Genomic DNA, 19,546 nt, shown 5'->3' with positions numbered 1-19,546 from the left:
AGACCTTTGTATGCTGGGAGCGTGCGGTTGTCCGTAAGGCTGGAGACAGGTTCCTTTGTTCTCCCCACGTGGGTGTGCGTCGCGGGAGTTCAAAACGAGTTCGTGCTGGATGGTGTCTTCTTGTTGGAGAGGACACACGTACGAACTGTAACTGGCTATTCGCAAAAGTAAACGAAGTAAAAATAACGAAAACTGATAACTTTAAAAAGCTTCAGAAGACGCCGAGAGTGTCCAAGGAATTCCGGAAAGAGTTTAAGAGTCTAAGCTTAAGAGTAAGAACAATAGCAATCAGGTAAGAGAGCTAAGAAATTAGGAGACATAAGAGTGTAAGAACTTAAGAGAGCGATGATTCCGTGGCGAGAGTTTTTCAAGGGTGTTTTGGGACCCCTCCTAACCTTCGGATGGCCAATGAGCATCACACAACTGAAGGAGCGCGCGCCCACTTGATTAACATATCACGTTGTTAATCTTGGTTCTTAAGACAAAGGAAAAGTTCTGCTAACTTTGAAAACAAACTTATACATAATGGTATACATTTCACAATATCGATATACAGTTTAAAAGACAGATCATGCTATGAGGATTACAAAGACATCAAACACATTGGACTATTTTGACAGCATTATTGAATTACATGTTTAAAGCATTGTATTACAGTTATCTAAACTTCTTTGACACGCGTGAGTCCATTCGAAGCTGAAATAGTGAATTACAGTTCTTTTACATGTATTTCGGCATACTGGATAATTTTGGTAACTCTTTTACAAGCTTTCAGAGATGTCCGTGTTTGTGTGCGTGCAGGAATGTTCAGCGTGCGGACGCGTTAATGTGTGTGTGTGTTGCATGTAGGTGTGGGTCAGCGGGTCGCAAGTATATTGCGATAGAACAAACGAAGTCTGGTTAGCCTCCAGAGTTCCCTCGCTTTTGGAGGTGTCAAAGGATCAAAGAGGAGAGAGAGTTAATCTGATCGCGGTCAGATTAACTGTCGTTACGGGCGGGGGATGTTGCCCCGTGATGTTTCCGTGTTCGTCCTAAATCACACTTAGTCAGGTAACCCCAGACGCTCGGGCGCCTGACTGCAGTAAAAGTCAAAGTTGAATTAAAACACATATGCGTAGGAATGTGTTAAAAGGGTCTCTGCCAACCAAGCTCTGAGTAATTGCATGCAAACTGGTTAATGATGTCCGACCCAGAATCTCTACATTCCCCCCTGATTGGAAGATGACGTCCCTGCGGAGACGTCCTCTGCCGATCACGCATGGGAGGATGGAAGGTGAATCATGAAGTTGTTAGCAGGGGATCATCAGGGCTGGGGGCTTAACTCAATGAGGTCGCTGGCAACTTCCAGCGCAGGAGCTTCTCTTCGAGGGTTTCGGCGGAAGCCTCCGGATACAGCTTTGGTGAGCTTGACGGTAGATGATCGCACCTCATTGAGTCTCCTGTATAGGATGAAGGCCAAGCCCAATGTTAAGAGGTGGCTGACTACCATGGAGATGCACAGCGCCGTGTCGGCTGCGCTCCAGGCTCGGATGACAGGTGAGGTAGTCAAAGGAGGTTGTCGAGACAAAGCTTGCAGAGCAGAGTCAAGAGGAGCAATGTCAATTAACTGTGACCCCCCTGTCTCAATTCCCAGTTCCAGTTCTGGACCCAGGGTGAAGTTGTGGTCCTTGAAGAAGGAGGGGATTTCCAGTTCGGATTCATATTCACTGCTCGGGAGATGATACAATGCCAGATCATCGACGTGGAGGATGGCACCTTTAGGTACTTGAATCCACATGCTCTGGTTGAGCAGGTTGACCCGAGTGGCAGTGTCATGTTGGTCATAGGTGAGAGTAGCAGTGAGAACTGGAGTGTTTACGAGCCAGCGGTCACCGATGATTTCTGCTCGTGTCTCGCCGACTTGCATGCGAGGTCTGGCCTCAGCAGGGCACCGGTTGTCACTGGACATGGGTTGCAATCCACAGATTCCATCAGTGTTGTCTCTGAGGAAGGGTTTGCTTGGGCAGAGATAATGAATGTCTTTGGTCAAGGTGCACATGTGCAGGTTTGGAGCCAGGTACAGTTGCGGATCGCTGTCATGGTACGCTACCACATCGGGGGTGCGAACCTTGATGTGCGTGTTACCTTTCCAAAACCCCACATTGACAATGTCCTTAAGTCTGTAGATTCGGCTTGACTCTATGATGGGCAGGTTCAAGAGGAATCCCACTTCCCTCTGCTCGGGGTCGACGTAGAGTGGTATGGCGCTGCCCAGAGAGTAGGCCAGGTGGACTTGGAGCGGGTCGGCTGGCGTGGTGATGGCGGAAGCCAGCACATTTTGGACCAGGCTCAAAGGTATGAGATAGGGCGGAATGCGGCCCATAGCTAGGCTGTCGATGGAGGAGCTCACCTCCCGCAGCATGTCTGTCATGAGGGCGGTGACAAGCTGCGTTTGGGCAAAGTCAGTTTGAAAGTCATTGAACAGCTGCTTCATGGAGTTCACAGTCTGGTTCAGGAGGACGCTGTGGGTGTTGAGAATTACCACAGTTCCTCTTAAAGTCTTTCCGATGGTCTGCAGGGAAGCGCTCTGCGTGGTGAGCTGTTCTCTTAACTGTGGGATCTCTGTTTGAATCTCGGCCACGTGTCGTCTTACAGTAGCTAGGTTGACTGCGTTGACGCTGGACATACCAATGTTAAACAGGGTTCCCACGGCAGCTGCGGCTCCGAGCAGGGCTCCCAGGAAACGTTTGGGGCGGCGATTGTGTCCGCTTAATTCGGCTTGGGTGACGGTCATCTTTTCAAGTTGGTTCAGCATGTGCCGGATGTCAGCATCGGCGTGGGAGAGGGAGTCTTCTGTCCAGCGGGCACCAGCCCAGCTGTACTGGATTACTGTGCGGGGGTAGTGTGCTCTGTAGACATTTCGGGGATCTAGTCGGACGTACACTTTCTGGGTGTGGGTCCGACAGTTGGTGATCAAGAGACCTGGTTGCTCCCTCAGCACGATGCCTGACGCCGGACCTGGTGAGATGACGTCGGGTGGTGGTTGCCCTCTGATCGCTTGAAGGCAGAGGATGGTAAACCACAGCAGCATCCTAGTAGCAGTAACAGAAGAGAGGGGTGAAAGAGAGGGGGAGAGAGAGAGAGGCAGTGTGTCAGCGGGAGTTGTCCATGGTTTTGCAGGACAGTCTTCCGCTCCTAGGATGAGAAACAAGTTAGTTTGCATTGGCCCCTCCCCGCCTCTCCCTGCCAGCAGCCGAATGTCTCTTAATTTGGTTGCGGTGGACCCATTTGAGCACAGGGTCTTTCTGTCCCCGGCTTAGTTGGATGCGGTACGCTACTGGTGAAAGTTTGTCAACAATTTCGTGAGGTCCTGTCCAGCGTGGCAGGAATTTCTTTGACAGCCGGTTGGAGGCTGTGTGTTGTGGCTGTGCGAAGCTATAGTACCAGACCCTGTCACCCACAGCCAGTTCCTGGTGTGACGCTTTCCGGTCGTAGTACGCTTTCTGACCCTCTGCGCTCTTTTGAAGCTGTTGCTGAGCGAAGGCAAAGGTTGATTTCAGATGCCGGTGTAGCTCTTCGAGGTACTGGTGAGTGGTGCAGGCGGTGACGAGACTTGAGTCCCCTGGCTGATACAACAGGTGCAGGGGCAGTGTCATCTGCCGTCCAGTCATTAGTTCGAAGGGAGACACTTGGGTTGAGTCTTGCGGAGTAGCTCTGAGAGCCATTAGCACCAGCGGGAGTTTCATGTCCCAGTCTTTCTGGTTGGCGGCCACATACTTTTTCAGCATACTGACCACAGTCCGATTTGACCGTTCAACTTGGCCTGATGAACTGGGCTGGTGGCTAATGTGCAGTTGAACGTGGACACCCAAGAGTTTCCATATCTGCTGCATTATCTCAGCTGTGAAGTGAGTACCTCTGTCTGAGTTGACACTCATTGGCAATCCGAACCTTGAGAATATGTGGTTCATCAGGAGGTATGCCGTGGTCTGGGCGGTGTCGTTGGGTGCTGGGAGGCACTCTACCCATTTTGTGAACTGGCACACGACTGTGAGAAAGTACTTATTGCCTCTTGTTGATCGGGGTAGAGGTCCTACCCAGTCGATTTGCAGGTCTGACCACGGGAATGTGACTTTCCTGCGTTGCAGCGGAGCTCTGTGGTGTGGATTTGCAGGTTGAAACTGGCAGCAAATCAGACATTCTTTGATGTACTCCGCCACGTGTTTTTGCATGCATGGCCAATATGCCACTTGTTTCAGTGTCTTATAAGTGGCTCTGACGCCGTGATGTCCGGCACATGGTGCGTCGTGGGCAAACCTCAGCATCACCCCCCTTAAGGACTGTGGAACGACAAGCCGAGGCGTTGTGGTGTCATCAGGCTTATACCACAAGATGTTGTCCGTTACACGCAGCATGTGCTTGATGTCGTGCAGGCGCTTCAGACAAGGGTCGGCCGCGAGGTCGGCCAACGTGAGTGGGTGGTTGGTGGGGTCTGAGAGGTGGTGCAGAAAAGTCTTTAATGCGGTGTCAGAGTTTTGCATGTCCGCTATGTCGTTGTTTGAGATCTGCGGAGTCAGGGTGAGAGGTTGTGAGGTGGGCAGTGTGGCAGGGAAAGTTCGTTTGCTGCGGGTTAGCACTGCCACCTCGAAGGTTAGTGGTTGGGCAGGAGGTGCCCATGGAGTACCGTGCAGTGCGCCCGCCTTGGCGAGGCCATCGGTACGGTCGTTCAGGTCCTTGTCGAGGCCTGGTTGTTTGGAGTGACCTTTCACCTTTTTCCAGTAGACAATCATGTCGTGTTGTCTAGTTAGGTTATCACATGCTTGAAACAAATTTTGGTGTGTGACAGGCTTGCCGTTTGAGGTCTTAAAGCCATTTTGTTTCCAGCTTGGAAGGTGGCATGTGAAACTTAGTCTGGCATAGTTCGAGTCTGTGCAAATCAGGAGTTCTCTGATGTTGTGGGCCGAGGCTATTTGCAGAGTTATGAGAATGGCTGCCACTTCAGCATATTGTGATGACTGGGGTCCTAGCTTGAAGTGTTGCGGTGGGCAAGGCAGATCATTTACCCATAACACACCAGCACCTGCTTGACGAGCGCCCTCTTGGTTGTAGGAGCATCCGTCGACGTAGGCTGTTGGCATACCTTGGCACGCATTTTCCTCAAAGTACCTGTGACAGGTCTGTTGTTGTGGTTCTTCCACATGGGTTGTTGCAGGTGGGACATTATCGGAGCAGTTTTGGCAGGCCGCCAGGCCGTTGCCCAGGGCTGACTTGTGGTTTTGTGCATATCTTGCTTCAACATTGCGACCCTGGAGGGCCATTAACCACGTGGCGATGCGGGAGTTTGTGACCACACCATCACGGATGCGTTGGCTGTTGAGGAACATGACAGGCTGATGACAAGTCTCTACGATAACTTTCTGAGCTCCAATGTAGTTGGAGAATCTTTGTATAGCCCACACGGTGCAAAGCAACGCCTTTTCACAGTCTGAGAATTTAGTCTCTGGTGGAAGAAGTGTCTTGCTGGCATACGCAACTACCCTTTTGTCTTGGTCATGTCGTTGGTACAGACCAGCGCTGAGACAGTGTTGGGAGAATCCAGCTTCCAAGTAGAATTCTCTGTGTGGGTCAGGGTAGGCCAGGCATGGAGCTGTACACAGGTGACGTTTCAACTCTTTCATGGCATTGTCCTGGACGGTTGTCCAGACAAACGGGCAGTCTTTTTTCAGCAGGGCAGTTAAAGGCTTTGCAATGTCTGAATAGTTCTCTATGAACTGCCGTGAGTAATTGCACACCCCCAGGAAACTTCGAAGTTCAGAGACGTTGGTGGGGGGTTTGATGTTTTGAACAGCTTGTATGCGACTTGTCTGTGGTTCGACGCCTTGTGACCCGATCAGTAGTCCCACGTAGTTAACCTTGGTTCGACACCATTGTCCTTTGTGGAGGGCGATCTTGGCACCTGCAGTTGTTAACTGGTTCAAAACATAGTCTATTTCTTTCAGGTGATCGGCTACTGTGGTACTTTTCATCAGCACGTCGTCCACATAGATGAGATTCCCTCTCATTCTTGCATCGGGGCATGCTTTGTTCAGGAAGATGTTGAACTCAGCAGGTGAGTTAGCATAGCCGAATGGACACCTGGTGAAGGTGAATTGTCTGTTGCCAAAAGTGAAAGCAAGCTTGTGCTGGTCGTCTGGATGTACTGGGATGGTCCAGAATCCAGAGGCCACGTCGAGCGTAGAGAAGATGGTGGCTCCTCTGATCTGGGGTATTTCTTGCTCCAGCTGGGTCATGGGCCATCGTGACAGAGGCACCTGTTGGTTCAGTTTCCTGTAGTCGATCGTTGGTCGCCACTTGCCATTCGGTTTGATTACCGGCCAGATGGGAGCAGAATAGGTGCTGTTGCATGGACGAATTATACCTTTCTCAAGCATGGAGTCAATAATCTCTTGCACCGGTTCGTGTGACGCCAGTGGGATTTTGTATTGTCTCATATAGGTAGGGGGAGCTTGAGGGTGCGTTGGAATGCGCACGGTGTGAAGGTGGGTGAGGCCACAGTCTAAAGAGTCTTTGGCAAATGACGCTTTGAATTTGTAAAGGACTTGTCTGAGTCTTTGTCGATCTGCATCGTCCTGGATTGCATCAGCGTCGGATAGGATTTGTTGAACTTGAGATTCAAATCCTGGGTAGGGCTCTTCTGTAAGTGAGTCACCCGTTGAGTTGACGAGCGTAGGAGCAGAGGTTTCATCCGTCTCGCAGGCAGGCTGTTTGGAGACTGTGTAGACAGCGAGGTGTCGGTCGTCCGTCAGCTCCGTTCTGCATACTTGATCTCTGTCCATTGGCATGACTGAGGCAATGGAGATGATCTTGAAAGGGGCTGTGCGCAGTGTGTCGCCTGTGTACCCGTCGGGCATCATGGCGATCGGGAGGGGCCCGATAAATGGTAAAGTCAATTCCAAGTCAGGGAAATCATGGCTCACTAGCCATCCCAGCCGATAGGCTTTTGGGATTGTGATGTCCACTGCGATGCAATTGTTGAACAGGATGTAGACCGCACGCGATGACACTTCAGTGAGGGGCGTGGCTTCCAGTGTTAGTCCAAGTTCAATGCACTCAGGTGACTGTTGAAAGAAACCCAATGTGTGGTTTAGGGTTTGACCACGTCGAATGTTGAGTCGAACAGCGACCCCTTTGGTGTAAGCAGGTACTACAGTGTCCTGTTCACTGATCAAGGTGCAGACCTCTGGGATGGTCTGGCCTGACATGAGGTTGTCAGTGTGTGTGGGAACAACAGCTGGCTGTAAAGTCACTGGGGCCCACAATACCTCGTTGATAATGTCCACATGTGCTTGGAGGCGAATCAGGATGTCCGCCCCAATGTAGACGTTGTGAGACGGGTCCGGCAGGACCAGGAAGTAATGAGTGAGGCACCTGTTATTCCAGTTCAAGTTCAAAGCACAGATACCCTTTGCAGTCACCATGTTTGATGGACTTGAGTTCAAAGGGAAGCGTGTGCGCTTGCTTGCAGAAGGAAGATCAGGTGTGACTTTAATTAGTTCAGTGAAAAGTGACAGGCTAATGGCAGAGTTGTCTGCCCATAGCGCGAGCACAATGTCTGTTGTGGGTATACCATTCAGCTGCAGGTCAGTGTTGACCTTGGGGCAGAAGGGCTCAGAGTCTTTGGGGAGTTGGAAAGTGCAGAGGAGTGAACTTGAATCTCGCTCCAGTGTTGAGTCTGTGTCTCGGTGGCTGTCGGCGAAAGTTCCCGTGACCTTGGTGACCTGACAGTCTGGCTCAGTTGACCTGGGTGGCTGACAGGGGAGAGGTTCTCGCACTTGAGCCCAAATTTTCAGTTGTTTGAAGTCCATTAAGGGCTCAAAGCGATCTAAAAGATCTTTGCCGACGAGGAGAGGATATGTGTCCATAGGTGAAATGTACACAGGATGGATGAGACTCATGGGACCGATGGTCAGATGGATGGGAGCTATCTGTTCAAGCCGGATGTTAGTTTGGCTGTAAGACTGCACATTCAACCCACAGTTCTGAGAATTTAAAGTTCTGTTTTGCTTGTTAGCTTCAAATCTGAGTCTTTCAAAGAGTTCAGCTGAAATCAGAGTGAGGTCCGATCCCGTGTCGACCAGGGCTTCAAGCTTCACTTTATTTTCCAGCGTGATGGAGAGATACAGCTTACGTGCTAGTCCTTTTTCGATCAGGTTCCCCAGGAGTTTTGGCGATGGGGTTTGTGTGGTGATCGATAAACAGTTAGGGTCAGTGTCTCGTGATTCGCTGTGGAGACACACAACCAAAACAGCACTTTCAGGTATCTCAGAGGTTTGTTCGCTGGTGTGAGGGGTTGCGTTGTCCACTTCGGGATGTGTGGTGGGCAACAGCAAGGAGTGTGTATCGCTGTCACTCGGTGTTGTGACAGCTGGTTCAGCGGTCTGTGTCAGGAGAGCAGTGTTCGGGGAGCTTAATTCAATAGGAGGGCTGTCAGACAGGCTTTTAGTCCTCACCCTTAGTCACGAAGAATCTGGCCTATCCTCTTTGTCAGTTTTCTTGTGAAGAAGCTCTTTCAGAACTTTCAGGATCTCTGCGGTCTCTGACGTAGACTTACTGTTTGTCTTTGTGGCAGGCTCGGATTTGGACTTGGACTTGCTTGGGGCCTGCCGTGGAGTTTTCTGTTGCCGCTGCTCTGGGCTAGGCGTTCTTGCTGCTGGAGCTCGGCTGGTTCTTGACTGTTGGCTGGCTTCCCGGGTGGCTCCACCCCTTTGGTTGTGGGGAGGCCGTGGGTTGCCAAAGGACTCAGGGCGTCGGCTTTGCTGCTTGGGGCGTGCACCCTCACGGTTGCGTTGCCCTCTGCTGGCCTGAAACGTTCTGGAGTCGTTGTTAAACAGTCTGTTAGTGTGGTGCTGTTGGGCGCCCTCTAGTGCCAGCTCTGAGTGGTGATCAGTGATGGGACAGATAGAGGGAGTTCTAACAGTCTTTTCAGAAACCATTTTCTGTTTGACAAAAGCTTTGTGGGCCAAATCTCGCAGTTGTTGGGTTGTCATGGTTTGAGGGCATGCCAGGACCCCTAAGTGATGGCTCACAGTGGGATGCAGATTTCGGAGGAACAAAGTTCGGAAGTTAAAGTCCTCTTCCATTCCGGGCTCGTTCCGTGCACCGAAGTAGGCTTGCCTGAGGCGAGCATAATAGGCCTGCGGAGTTTCCAGTCGTCCCTGCTTGAGGTTCATCGCGGTGATTAGTCCTTGATCAGTTTCTGGATCAGAGAATTCCCGGATGAAAGCTTGTCGCAGTTGCTGGTAATCCGTTTTGACAGCGTCTGGTTGACGATCCAGGAAGCTGCGTACGTCCCGACTGGACGTAATTCTGACCAGATACAACCTGTCCCACGGGGTGACATGGGGAACAGTGTTCAAATGAAAGTCAATGTCCTTCAGGTAGGCATGAACATCGTGGCCTCCTGCAGGGTTTGGTGTGAAGGTAGGGATGTTTCTTGCCAACTTGTCAAGTTCTTTGAAGCCCATGCCGTGGCGAGTGTCAGGGACTGACGGTGAGGCCCCCCCTTTTCCAGAGGGCGGGGACCCTGGCAGGCTGTCCGCAGATGTCTGAGACGGTGGACGTCCGTCCTCCATCACAGTTCTGGAGTCTTGACTGAAGTGTGCGGGTCGACTGGTCAGGGAAAACTTTGTAGTGTGCGTTTCCCTGACTCGGTCACTCTGCAGTTTATAGGAGTGTTTTAGTTCTTGGTGGACGGCGTCAAGCTCGTCTTTATAGAGATCTAGTTGTTGGGAAAGTTTATCAATTTCAGCTTGAGCTGTTTTCAAGTGTTTTTCACAGGCCTTAGCTTTAGCGTCTCTGTCTTTCAATTCAGCCTTGGCTCTGGTAAGGAGAGCGTCACCACGTTCCAGTTTTTCGGTGAGCGTCTCTCTGGCTTTCCTTTCATTTAAGTCCTTTTGGTCGGTGTCCAGACGGAGGTGTTCCAGGGCCTCTTGAAGTCTTTGCACTTCATTTTGCAGGTCTGGGTACTTTTCCTCCTCGTCGCGTAGTAGCTGGTCTAGACGACTCTGGGTTTCTGCTTGGTCGCGCCGGGCCTCCTCCGCTTGGAGCCGTAGAGTTGCCGTCTCCTGTTCCAGGTCGGTGGCAGTTCTCTCGTGAAGGCGGGCTTGTGCGACCAGCGTATGGGCCAGCTTTCCCACGATTCGGGCCCATTCTTTGTGGCTGTAGCTCTGCGTCGGGTCCTGCCTCATCAGCGTGTCCAGTTCGGCGTCCAGCTGTTCCTGGCTCCGGGGCTCAGCGTCGCTGTCCTCCTTGGGCAGGAACGCGGCGGTCATGGCGGTCAGCCATGTCTCAAGGCTGTCCCAATGGGCGGCCGGGTGGGGAGACTGGGACATACTGGCTTACTGTAGGCGAGAGGAGCACAACACACACAAAGACCAAATGCAAGTTTGTTCACAATTTAGGCGCTATCCCTTTGGTACGGACGATGCCGTTTACGGGAATTTTGGCTAACTGATGGAGACAGTTAGACGGTGAGAGAGACAAATTGTTTAGGTCAGCGCAGGGCCTAAATAAAGATTTGACAGTGCCGGAGCCAGTGGGTCACTGCTGCCACTGACGGCTCGGCTGTCAGTCTGTTATTTAGCTTTCCTGGGGTGTCTCTGTAGGCTGTGTCTCTGGGTGACCTGAAAGGCACAGTTCACACAGAACAGAGAGCAGAAGAAAAACAGCAAGGTAAGAGAAAACTTAAATGGGGTTAGGCACTGGGACTAACGGGTCTGTGGATACAGAGAATGATTACAGTTGAGAAAGTGTTACGGGGACTAAGAAGGCTTGTGCCGGCTATGTGTGTTTTCTGAGGCACGAATGGGTAGCACTTAGACGACAAGGGAGAATATCTAATATTCTTGTGGCCTATGCTAAGTGAATGATCTGTATTTCTTTACCTTAATTCAGCTTGCCTGGGGTGACCCGAAATCACTCCTGAATGGAACCAATGGTGAGGAAAATTCCCCCGTCGCTCCAGACACTCAACTGAGGTGTCCGCGGGCCCTTCCTGTACATCTACCACGGTGCGCCCGCTCAAACAACTTCGACTTTTAACACGACCTGGCAATTCCGAGGATGTCACCTGCTTACGACACTGCAAAAAGGGTGTACTCACAGAACCCCCTTCTCAGGGTGGCCCCTTTTTAGGCCCCGGTTTGCGAGAACGTTCCGAAATTGCCTTGTGTCGCAGCGTGAGTGACCCCTCTTTGTGGAATTTACCAGATTGCTGATGTCTTGTTGCGTGCCGCACCAATGGACAGAGACAGGAGGGTCCGAGACTCACCCACAGCTAGCGCTGGTTACGCCGGTAGGAAAAATCCGTCCACTGGAGACCAACCAGGGATGAAGATCAGATCACCACACACAAGAGAATGTTTCCTGTAAAATACTGAAATGTGGCAGAAAAAGGGCTCTAAAATTAATTAAAGTTGACCTTGTTTAAACCAAATTGAGTATTTGTGAGGTATAAAATACAAAATCTTACTACCTAGGGGCAGAGAAGAAAACACAAAAAGGGAAGTATGACAATCAGAATACCCTAGAGGGAGAGAGAGAGTCAGAGAGTGGGGCAGGAGACACAGGAGTACACAGGCGCAGTGGCGGGTTTGGGCCACCAGAGGGCGTGTTCTCTGTGGTCAGCCTGGTAGAAAAGACACACTTAATTGAAATTGCAATTCAAAGGTTTTAAATTAAATTCAAATAAGCGTGTGCAGAGATGTTACGTAATCCCTAAGGCAATGTGATAGGGTATCACAGGCTGAAGGGAAGAAAAGAAACAAAAAAAAAAAGAAATCAAATAAATGAAAGTAAAAATTAATTAAATTTTTTTTCAAAAAAAAATTAATTAATCAAAAAAATTATTAAAGGAAATTAATAAGCGTTATCAATTCACACAACTAATAACAGTTATTGATCTATTGAAAACAAATCAACAAAAGTTATCAATTCCTTGAGACGAATTAACAAACCAATCAATTTATCAGAAAGGAGAAAAGTAAATTATTAATAAGACTTATTGATCTACCCGAGGGAGAAATCAATAACCTTATTTGGAGGGAAACGAAAATTAAGTGGAAACGCCCATAACACAATCCATGAGATTAAATGAGAATTTAATTCAGGTGCATCTTCTTACGTTTTCTCAAAACCAAATCTGAATGAGATTATGAAAATTAACGGATGGATATCACTCTCGATGCCAATCTTGTTGTAAATTGACACAGAATGAGTCCAACTGAAAATAGACTGAAATCTCAAACAGAACGAGGAGAGGCGAGCGTCGCTGCGATCGCCTCAATTATGAGAGTTAACAATGACTGGGAAGGGAAATTCAGGAAAACAAGACCTATTCAACAAATGTCCACGCGATGGCACTATTTTGCTCACGTCGATGAAAAGGGTCTGGTGGTAATTTGAAACTCTGAGGCGCTAGGCTGCGCTCTAGCGTTGAGGAGTAGAATTACAATCAGAACCACTTCATTGTCCCTTCTGGGGCGCGCAAAATTTGAATGCATGCAATACAATCCAGGCGGATTATTCTCGTGCTATTTTCACGGGTGCGTGAGGCAGAAATTATTTTACTGCGCTTACACGTACACTTATCACAGGAATTTACGTCTGTGGCTTACTCCAAACACATTAATCATTTAGCACTTAATGATTGATATGTTCTGCTTTAACATCTGGTTAGCTAAATCAAAAGTTAAAACTCGGAGTGTTTCGTTAACTAAACGAATTTAAATCAGGCCTTGGCTAGGAAGATTAAAGGAACATCGCTTTACTCTTTCCTCTTTCGTCCTGACAAAAGAATCTCGTTTTGAACAGGCGAGTCGAAAGAATATCTTTAACATGTACACGTCTGTACAGGTAAATATTACTTTCGTCACAAACTACAGTTTAACCTTAAACACTTAACAGTGAATATCAGTATTCTGAACTGCAATTTATTTTTAACAATTACCACGACTAAAACGTTAAGCACATTCAATCATGTAATTGCGGATTTGAGAGATACTGCAGATTCTCAATTTGCGGCGGCGCGCACTTGAGTCACGCGACGGCGCGCGGTCGTGTTTCTCAACCAAACAGCAAAGTATACAAAAATTGTCACTGCATTAATTTCACACACAACAAAGCTTAAAATATGCCCGCATCCTCCACCATAAAACTGTAAAGAATCTCGGCTTAAGTTTATAGCTCAATTTGAATTCAGGGGAAGAATATTCCAAAATCAATGATCTGGATCAGCAACTTATAGAATATTCGTTAAACCGAGTTTCTCACATGAATTAAATCACCCAACGAGGGGTGTGTCACAACACACGTCTGCTTCAGGTGTATATGACGAAATTAAACACAACGAATTATGATTAATTTGGAACATATATTTTCCACAGATCGGGGCTGTTCTTTATAACAACAAGGATTACAGTTTTCTCAGTCAGCGCGCCAGCGTGCGGATCTGTAAAACTATTAATCACTTGATCTGTTTAGCTTACTATTCTGACAATGTTTTGTGCACTCAACAAAATCAGCTTGTAGCGTTAGGATCTAATATTAAAGAGGCTTTGTTATGTGATTAATACAAACAATGGCAAAGAATGTATAAATGAGTTTAATAAAAACACATGACTAAGTTACACTACAAAAATCACACGATATATGTATGTACACAAAATGAAAGTGAAACTAAAAAGGAAACAAGGGAAAATGGGAATACAAAGAGAAGTACAGTTACTAGCACAGCTTTAAACCTTCAGAGACAACCACAGGATTATATCTTGAGTTTCAAATTTGATGGAACAAATTGCTATTCAGACCTTTGTATGCTGGGAGCGTGCGGTTGTCCGTAAGGCTGGAGACAGGTTCCTTTGTTCTCCCCACGTGGGTGTGCGTCGCGGGAGTTCAAAACGAGTTCGTGCTGGATGGTGTCTTCTTGTTGGAGAGGACACACGTACGAACTGTAACTGGCTATTCGCAAAAGTAAACGAAGTAAAAATAACGAAAACTGATAACTTTAAAAAGCTTCAGAAGACGCCGAGAGTGTCCAAGGAATTCCGGAAAGAGTTTAAGAGTCTAAGCTTAAGAGTAAGAACAATAGCAATCAGGTAAGAGAGCTAAGAAATTAGGAGACATAAGAGTGTAAGAACTTAAGAGAGCGATGATTCCGTGGCGAGAGTTTTTCAAGGGTGTTTTGGGACCCCTCCTAACCTTCGGATGGCCAATGAGCATCACACAACTGAAGGAGCGCGCGCCCACTTGATTAACATATCACGTTGTTAATCTTGGTTCTTAAGACAAAGGAAAAGTTCTGCTAACTTTGAAAACAAACTTATACATAATGGTATACATTTCACAATATCGATATACAGTTTAAAAGACAGATCATGCTATGAGGATTACAAAGACATCAAACACATTGGACTATTTTGACAGCATTATTGAATTACATGTTTAAAGCATTGTATTACAGTTATCTAAACTTCTTTGACACGCGTGAGTCCATTCGAAGCTGAAATAGTGAATTACAGTTCTTTTACATGTATTTCGGCATACTGGATAATTTTGGTAACTCTTTTACAAGCTTTCAGAGATGTCCGTGTTTGTGTGCGTGCAGGAATGTTCAGCGTGCGGACGCGTTAATGTGTGTGTGTGTTGCATGTAGGTGTGGGTCAGCGGGTCGCAAGTATATTGCGATAGAACAAACGAAGTCTGGTTAGCCTCCAGAGTTCCCTCGCTTTTGGAGGTGTCAAAGGATCAAAGAGGAGAGAGAGTTAATCTGATCGCGGTCAGATTAACTGTCGTTACGGGCGGGGGATGTTGCCCCGTGATGTTTCCGTGTTCGTCCTAAATCACACTTAGTCAGGTAACCCCAGACGCTCGGGCGCCTGACTGCAGTAAAAGTCAAAGTTGAATTAAAACACATATGCGTAGGAATGTGTTAAAAGGGTCTCTGCCAACCAAGCTCTGAGTAATTGCATGCAAACTGGTTAATGATGTCCGACCCAGAATCTCTACAATTGATTGAAGTTAATCAGTGGAAGCTGGAGAGGAGTTTAGAAAATGAAAATCCTATTAATTTGTTTTTCTCTTTAAAAGAGTTGAAGGATGCAATTCGGTCTGGGGCAAATACTACCCCAGGGAGAGATAGGATATCTTATGAGTTGTTTAAATACCTAGATGATTTTGTACTTGAAGAAATTTTAGCTTTGTTTAATACTGTGTGGGCAGATGGTTGTTTGCCTAAGGAGTGGAAACATGCAGTTGTGATCCCTGTCTTGAAACCAGGAAAAGAGGCATCAGATCCTGGCTCATACCGTCCTATAGCGCTCACAGCAGTGATCTGCAAGATAATGGAGAGGATGGTAACTAATAGGTTAGTATATTTTTTAGAAACAAGAGGATGCTTTGTTGATGTACAGAATGGATTTAGGAATGGAAGGTCTACAATGGAGTCAGTTGTAGTTTTAGATCAAGATATTAAAAGGGCATTTAACAATAAGGAAGTAGTAGTGAGTGTATTTCTGGATATTGAGAAGGCGTATGATTCTTTGTGGAAGGAGGGATTGATGATTAAAATTTTTGACTTGGGAGTTAGGGGACGAATGTTTAATTGGATAAAGGATTTTTTAATGAAAAGAACAATTCAAGTAAAGGTTGGTAATGTTAGTTCCAAGACTGTGGGCATAGAAAATGGAACCCCACAGGGAAGTGTAATTAGTCCAGTGTTATTTAATATAATGATCAACGATATCTTTGGGAAGGTAGAGAGAGGTTTTGGGTTATCTTTATTTGCAGATGATGGGGCCATTTGGAAAAGAGGGCGTAATGTAGAGTTTGTTTTAAAACAGATTCAAAGAGTGTTATTATCTGTAGAGGAATGGGGAAACACATGGGGCTTTAAAATCTCTCCTTCTAAGACTAAATATATAATATTTGGTTTTAAAAGAAAGTTACCAAAACTAGGGCTATATATGTATGGGTCTCCATTGGAGAAGGTAAAGGTTTTTAAATTTTTAGGCGTTTGGTTTGAAGAACGTATGACTTGGGCTGTGCATGCAGATAAAATTGTGCTGAAGTGTGAAAAAGTTTTGAATGTAATGAGAAGTTTGACTGGGTGTGAGTGGGGGGCTAATAGAGAGACGATGCTGCTAATTTATCAGGCCATGATTAGATCTGCTCTAGATTATGGGTGCTTTGTGTATGGATCTGCCTCCAAAACTGTTCTATCTAGGTTAGATGGGGTGCAGGCAAGGGCTTTGAGGCTTTGCTGTGGGGCCGTTAGAACTTCCCCAGTTCCTGCACTTCTCATTGAAATGGGAGAAATGCCCTTATGGTTGAGACGTATTAAATTAGGGTTACAGTACTGGGTAAAACTTAGTGGATGTAATCATACCTTCCCAGCAAGGTGTCTGTTACAAGAGGTTGCTGGAGCTTATAGATATAATACATTTTTTGTCATAGTAAATCAGTGGGCAGGGAAGATGAGTATGGATCAAGGAGGTATTTTAGAGCACACAAGCTGGTTACCAATACCATATTGGATGTTGCCTGAAATTAATATTGAGTTGGGTTTTTTACAGGAAAAAGATAAGTGGAAAGTGGCACCAAAAATAGGGGAATATCTTAATTCAATTAGACAGAGCACAATGATTATTTTTACAGATGGATCTCGAGATCCAGTTAGTGGGAGAGCTGGATTTGGGGTGTATGTGGAACAGTTAGGGTTGGAAATTAGTCGGCGTATTTCTAATGGAAGTTCTGTCCTCACTGCTGAATTAATGGCAATTCTATGGGCTCTATGGTGGATTGAGGAAGTCAAACCTAGAGAAGTTATTATCTGCTCTGATTCTGTAGGTGCTCTAGATAATTTAAAAGTAGGAAAATCTAAATCTCGTCCTGACATTGTCAATGACATCCTGAATGTGGTTTTTAGTACTAGGTTTATTTGCAACATCAGTTTTTGCTGGGTCCCCGGGCATGCTGGGGTGAGTGGGAATGAACGAGTGGATAATATTGCAAAGGAGAGCTTAGGAAGAGAAGTAGATGTTCATTTATTATTAGGAAGAGTGGAATTAAGAGAAAAAATTAAAGAGAGTTTAATAAAAGAATGGCAGAGAGGGTGGGAAAAGGAAATTAGGGGTAGACATTACTTTTCTATACAACCTGAAGTTAGGAAAAGATGCTCATGTAACTTTTTGTCCCGCAGGGACTCAGTTAAAATGTGCAGATTGAGATTGGGGCACTGTGGGTTGAATTATTCTTTGCACATTGTAGGGAAGCATGTTTCTGGCTTGTGTGAATGTGGGAGTCTTGAGACTGTAGGGCATGTTTTCCTGGAATGCAGAAAGTATAGGGTTGAAAGAAATGTTCTCTTTAGTAAACTGTCAGGATATGGAGTTAAGGCTTTTTCTGTCTTTTCTTTGTTTGGACACAGTGATGAGCATAAACTGATCTCCAAAGCAGTTCTTCAATTCCTGCATGACACAGGATTGTATGTAAGAATTTAGTACAAACTTTGACCCGTGGAGGGCAGTAATACGCTCAGCAGCGTCTACACTGCCGGAATCATATAAGAAGAAGAAGAACTCATTGCGAAGTCTTGTTTTGCCCCGGCTAACATTTCTGAGCGTTGTTTCTACATTGATTGCATTCCTGTTTACTGACCCTTGCCTGTTCACTGTTTCTCGCCTATTGTCTGCTGCCTGCCTCAACCCTAGCCTGGTATTGTTTCTGATTCTGGATTACCTGTTACAGTCCTGTTTGCTGATCACTGATCTTTGCCTGTCTGACCACTCTTCAATAAAGTACTGCAAATGGATCCGAACATCTCTGCCTCTGTATCACAGTGTGTGGCAGCTGAATGTACAATTATTATTAATAATAATAATAATAACAACAGTAATAATAATACAAATGAGCTTAAAATAAAAATTTAAAGGGTTTATTGCATTAAAAACAGGCCATATTTTTAATAAATAAACAAGTTAAATTTGACACTAAATTTTAAACATTTTAAATTCCAACTTTGTTTGTGAAAGTCCAACAAAGTTAAATGTAAAAATAATACTCAAACCTGAAAAGTTGTGTCTCCCCCTTTTCATTTGATTATCATTGTAAACTTGGCGGCTTAGTTGTAACACTGTGTTACAACTAACCCCGCTGTGTATTACATATTTTAACCCTATAGCTAACAGCTAGGAATTGCTGACATGTTTCAAACAGTGCTATGTTTGAGCCAACAAGACAGTGATTAAGGCAATATAAAGTTAGATTTGGAAACGTATACACCCAACTCACAAACCGAAAAAAAAATCTATGATGAAAAAATTTACTTTCATGATGTCAAAACACTCTTTGTCCAGTATCTTCACGAAATATAATAAAAACTTTCTGCAAATTTGCGGGAGACCGTCTTCTGGCAGCAAGAGAAAAAGAGCAGAAACACAACCTGCTTGATCCTGACGAACTATGTAAAACGTCCGTGTTACATTTAACCCCGCATTAGGTTGGCCCCTGTAACGGTTACCAGCTGGAGTGCCCTATTGAGCCTCCAGAGGGCACTCCAGATAAGACTACGTAACACTTAAACTACAGTTCCCAGAACTCACTGCCCGGACTCATCATCACTGATCACATTCACCTGTACCTCATTCACTATTGCATTCACCTGTCTCATCTTGTTAGTCTGGCTATATATACCATGTTCATTCAGTCACTTACCGCGAAGTCTTGTTTAAGTGTTACACTGCATTTCTGAGCGTTTTCCGTGTTTGTTTTCTGGTTTTTGACGTTTGATTGTTCTTGGATTTTGATTACTGCTGCCTGCCCTGACCTCTGCCTGTTTCCCGGATTCCCACTGTGTATTCTCCATTTTCCTGTCTGCTTATCCTCGACCCTGCCTGTACGACTAATCTTAAATAAAGCTGCATTTGGATCTTCATCTCCAAGTCTCGGAGCAGTTTGTGACAGAAGTGTTACATAGTCTTATCTGGAGTGCCCTCTGGAGGCTCAATAGGGCACTCCAGCTGGTAACCGTTACAGCCCCACGCTCCCCTACTTATTAACAGTGTAACAAGTAAAATCTATATAGATACATTAGGTTGGAAGCATCATCCATACAGAGCACTATCGCCAATCTGCAAATACAAACACATCTTTAATGGTATCAAGTTTCAACTCCTGCAATATACACTAGACGGATAAATTATTCAAGTTAACTTACAGCCAATCCTTACGACAGGAATTAGAAGAAAGATCGACTCCGATGTAACCAAGGTGGTAATCCATCAGCCGGAAGTTGAAGCCTGACAGCGAATAACTTTACATCTGAGTAATGACCAAAAAAGGCCAAATATTCCATTTGTCCATTACTGATTTCTAAAGAAACATGACAATGTATAAAAGGCTTCATTACTTTGTATCTTACGTTTCGGCCCCGTAGAAACCATTTTTGTAAAAATAGGCTAACGTTTGCATCATAACCACGCAACTTTCTGTCGCACAATAGCGACATTACCGT

General features: G+C 46.1%; 2 protein-coding genes across 2 annotated transcripts; both read right to left on the bottom strand.

Annotated features, from left to right (window-relative positions):
- Nucleotides 1–296: 296 nt before the first annotated feature.
- LOC148969523 (uncharacterized) lies at nucleotides 297–8,492 on the bottom strand (the record flags this gene model as incomplete). Its single annotated transcript, XM_089125413.1, has 2 exons — nucleotides 297–3,294; nucleotides 3,437–8,492. Coding segments are annotated over 2 exons (7,047 nt in total), but the record flags the coding sequence as incomplete, so codon positions are not given.
- LOC120492859 (uncharacterized) lies at nucleotides 8,489–10,370 on the bottom strand. The gene has a single exon (XM_089125412.1). The coding sequence runs from the start codon at nucleotides 10,368–10,370 to the stop codon at nucleotides 8,496–8,498; it is 1,875 nt and encodes a 624-aa protein (XP_088981538.1). The 3' UTR covers nucleotides 8,489–8,495.
- Between the last annotated feature and the right edge of the window lie 9,176 nt (nucleotides 10,371–19,546).

The sequence above is a fragment of the Pimephales promelas genome, chromosome 22, assembly GCF_988280905.1.
Source record: "Pimephales promelas chromosome 22, fPimPro1.hap1.1, whole genome shotgun sequence".
In the NCBI taxonomy this organism is placed as follows: Eukaryota; Metazoa; Chordata; class Actinopteri; order Cypriniformes; family Leuciscidae; genus Pimephales; species Pimephales promelas.
Note: the sequence above shows the minus strand (reverse complement) of the source record. Positions and strands in the feature narration are given on the sequence as shown.

Excerpts from the sequence above, each read along its gene's own strand:
- LOC120492859 (XM_089125412.1), bottom strand. The coding sequence starts at position 10,370 with ATGTCCCAGTCTCCCCACCCGGCCGCCCATTGGGACAGCCTTGAGACA.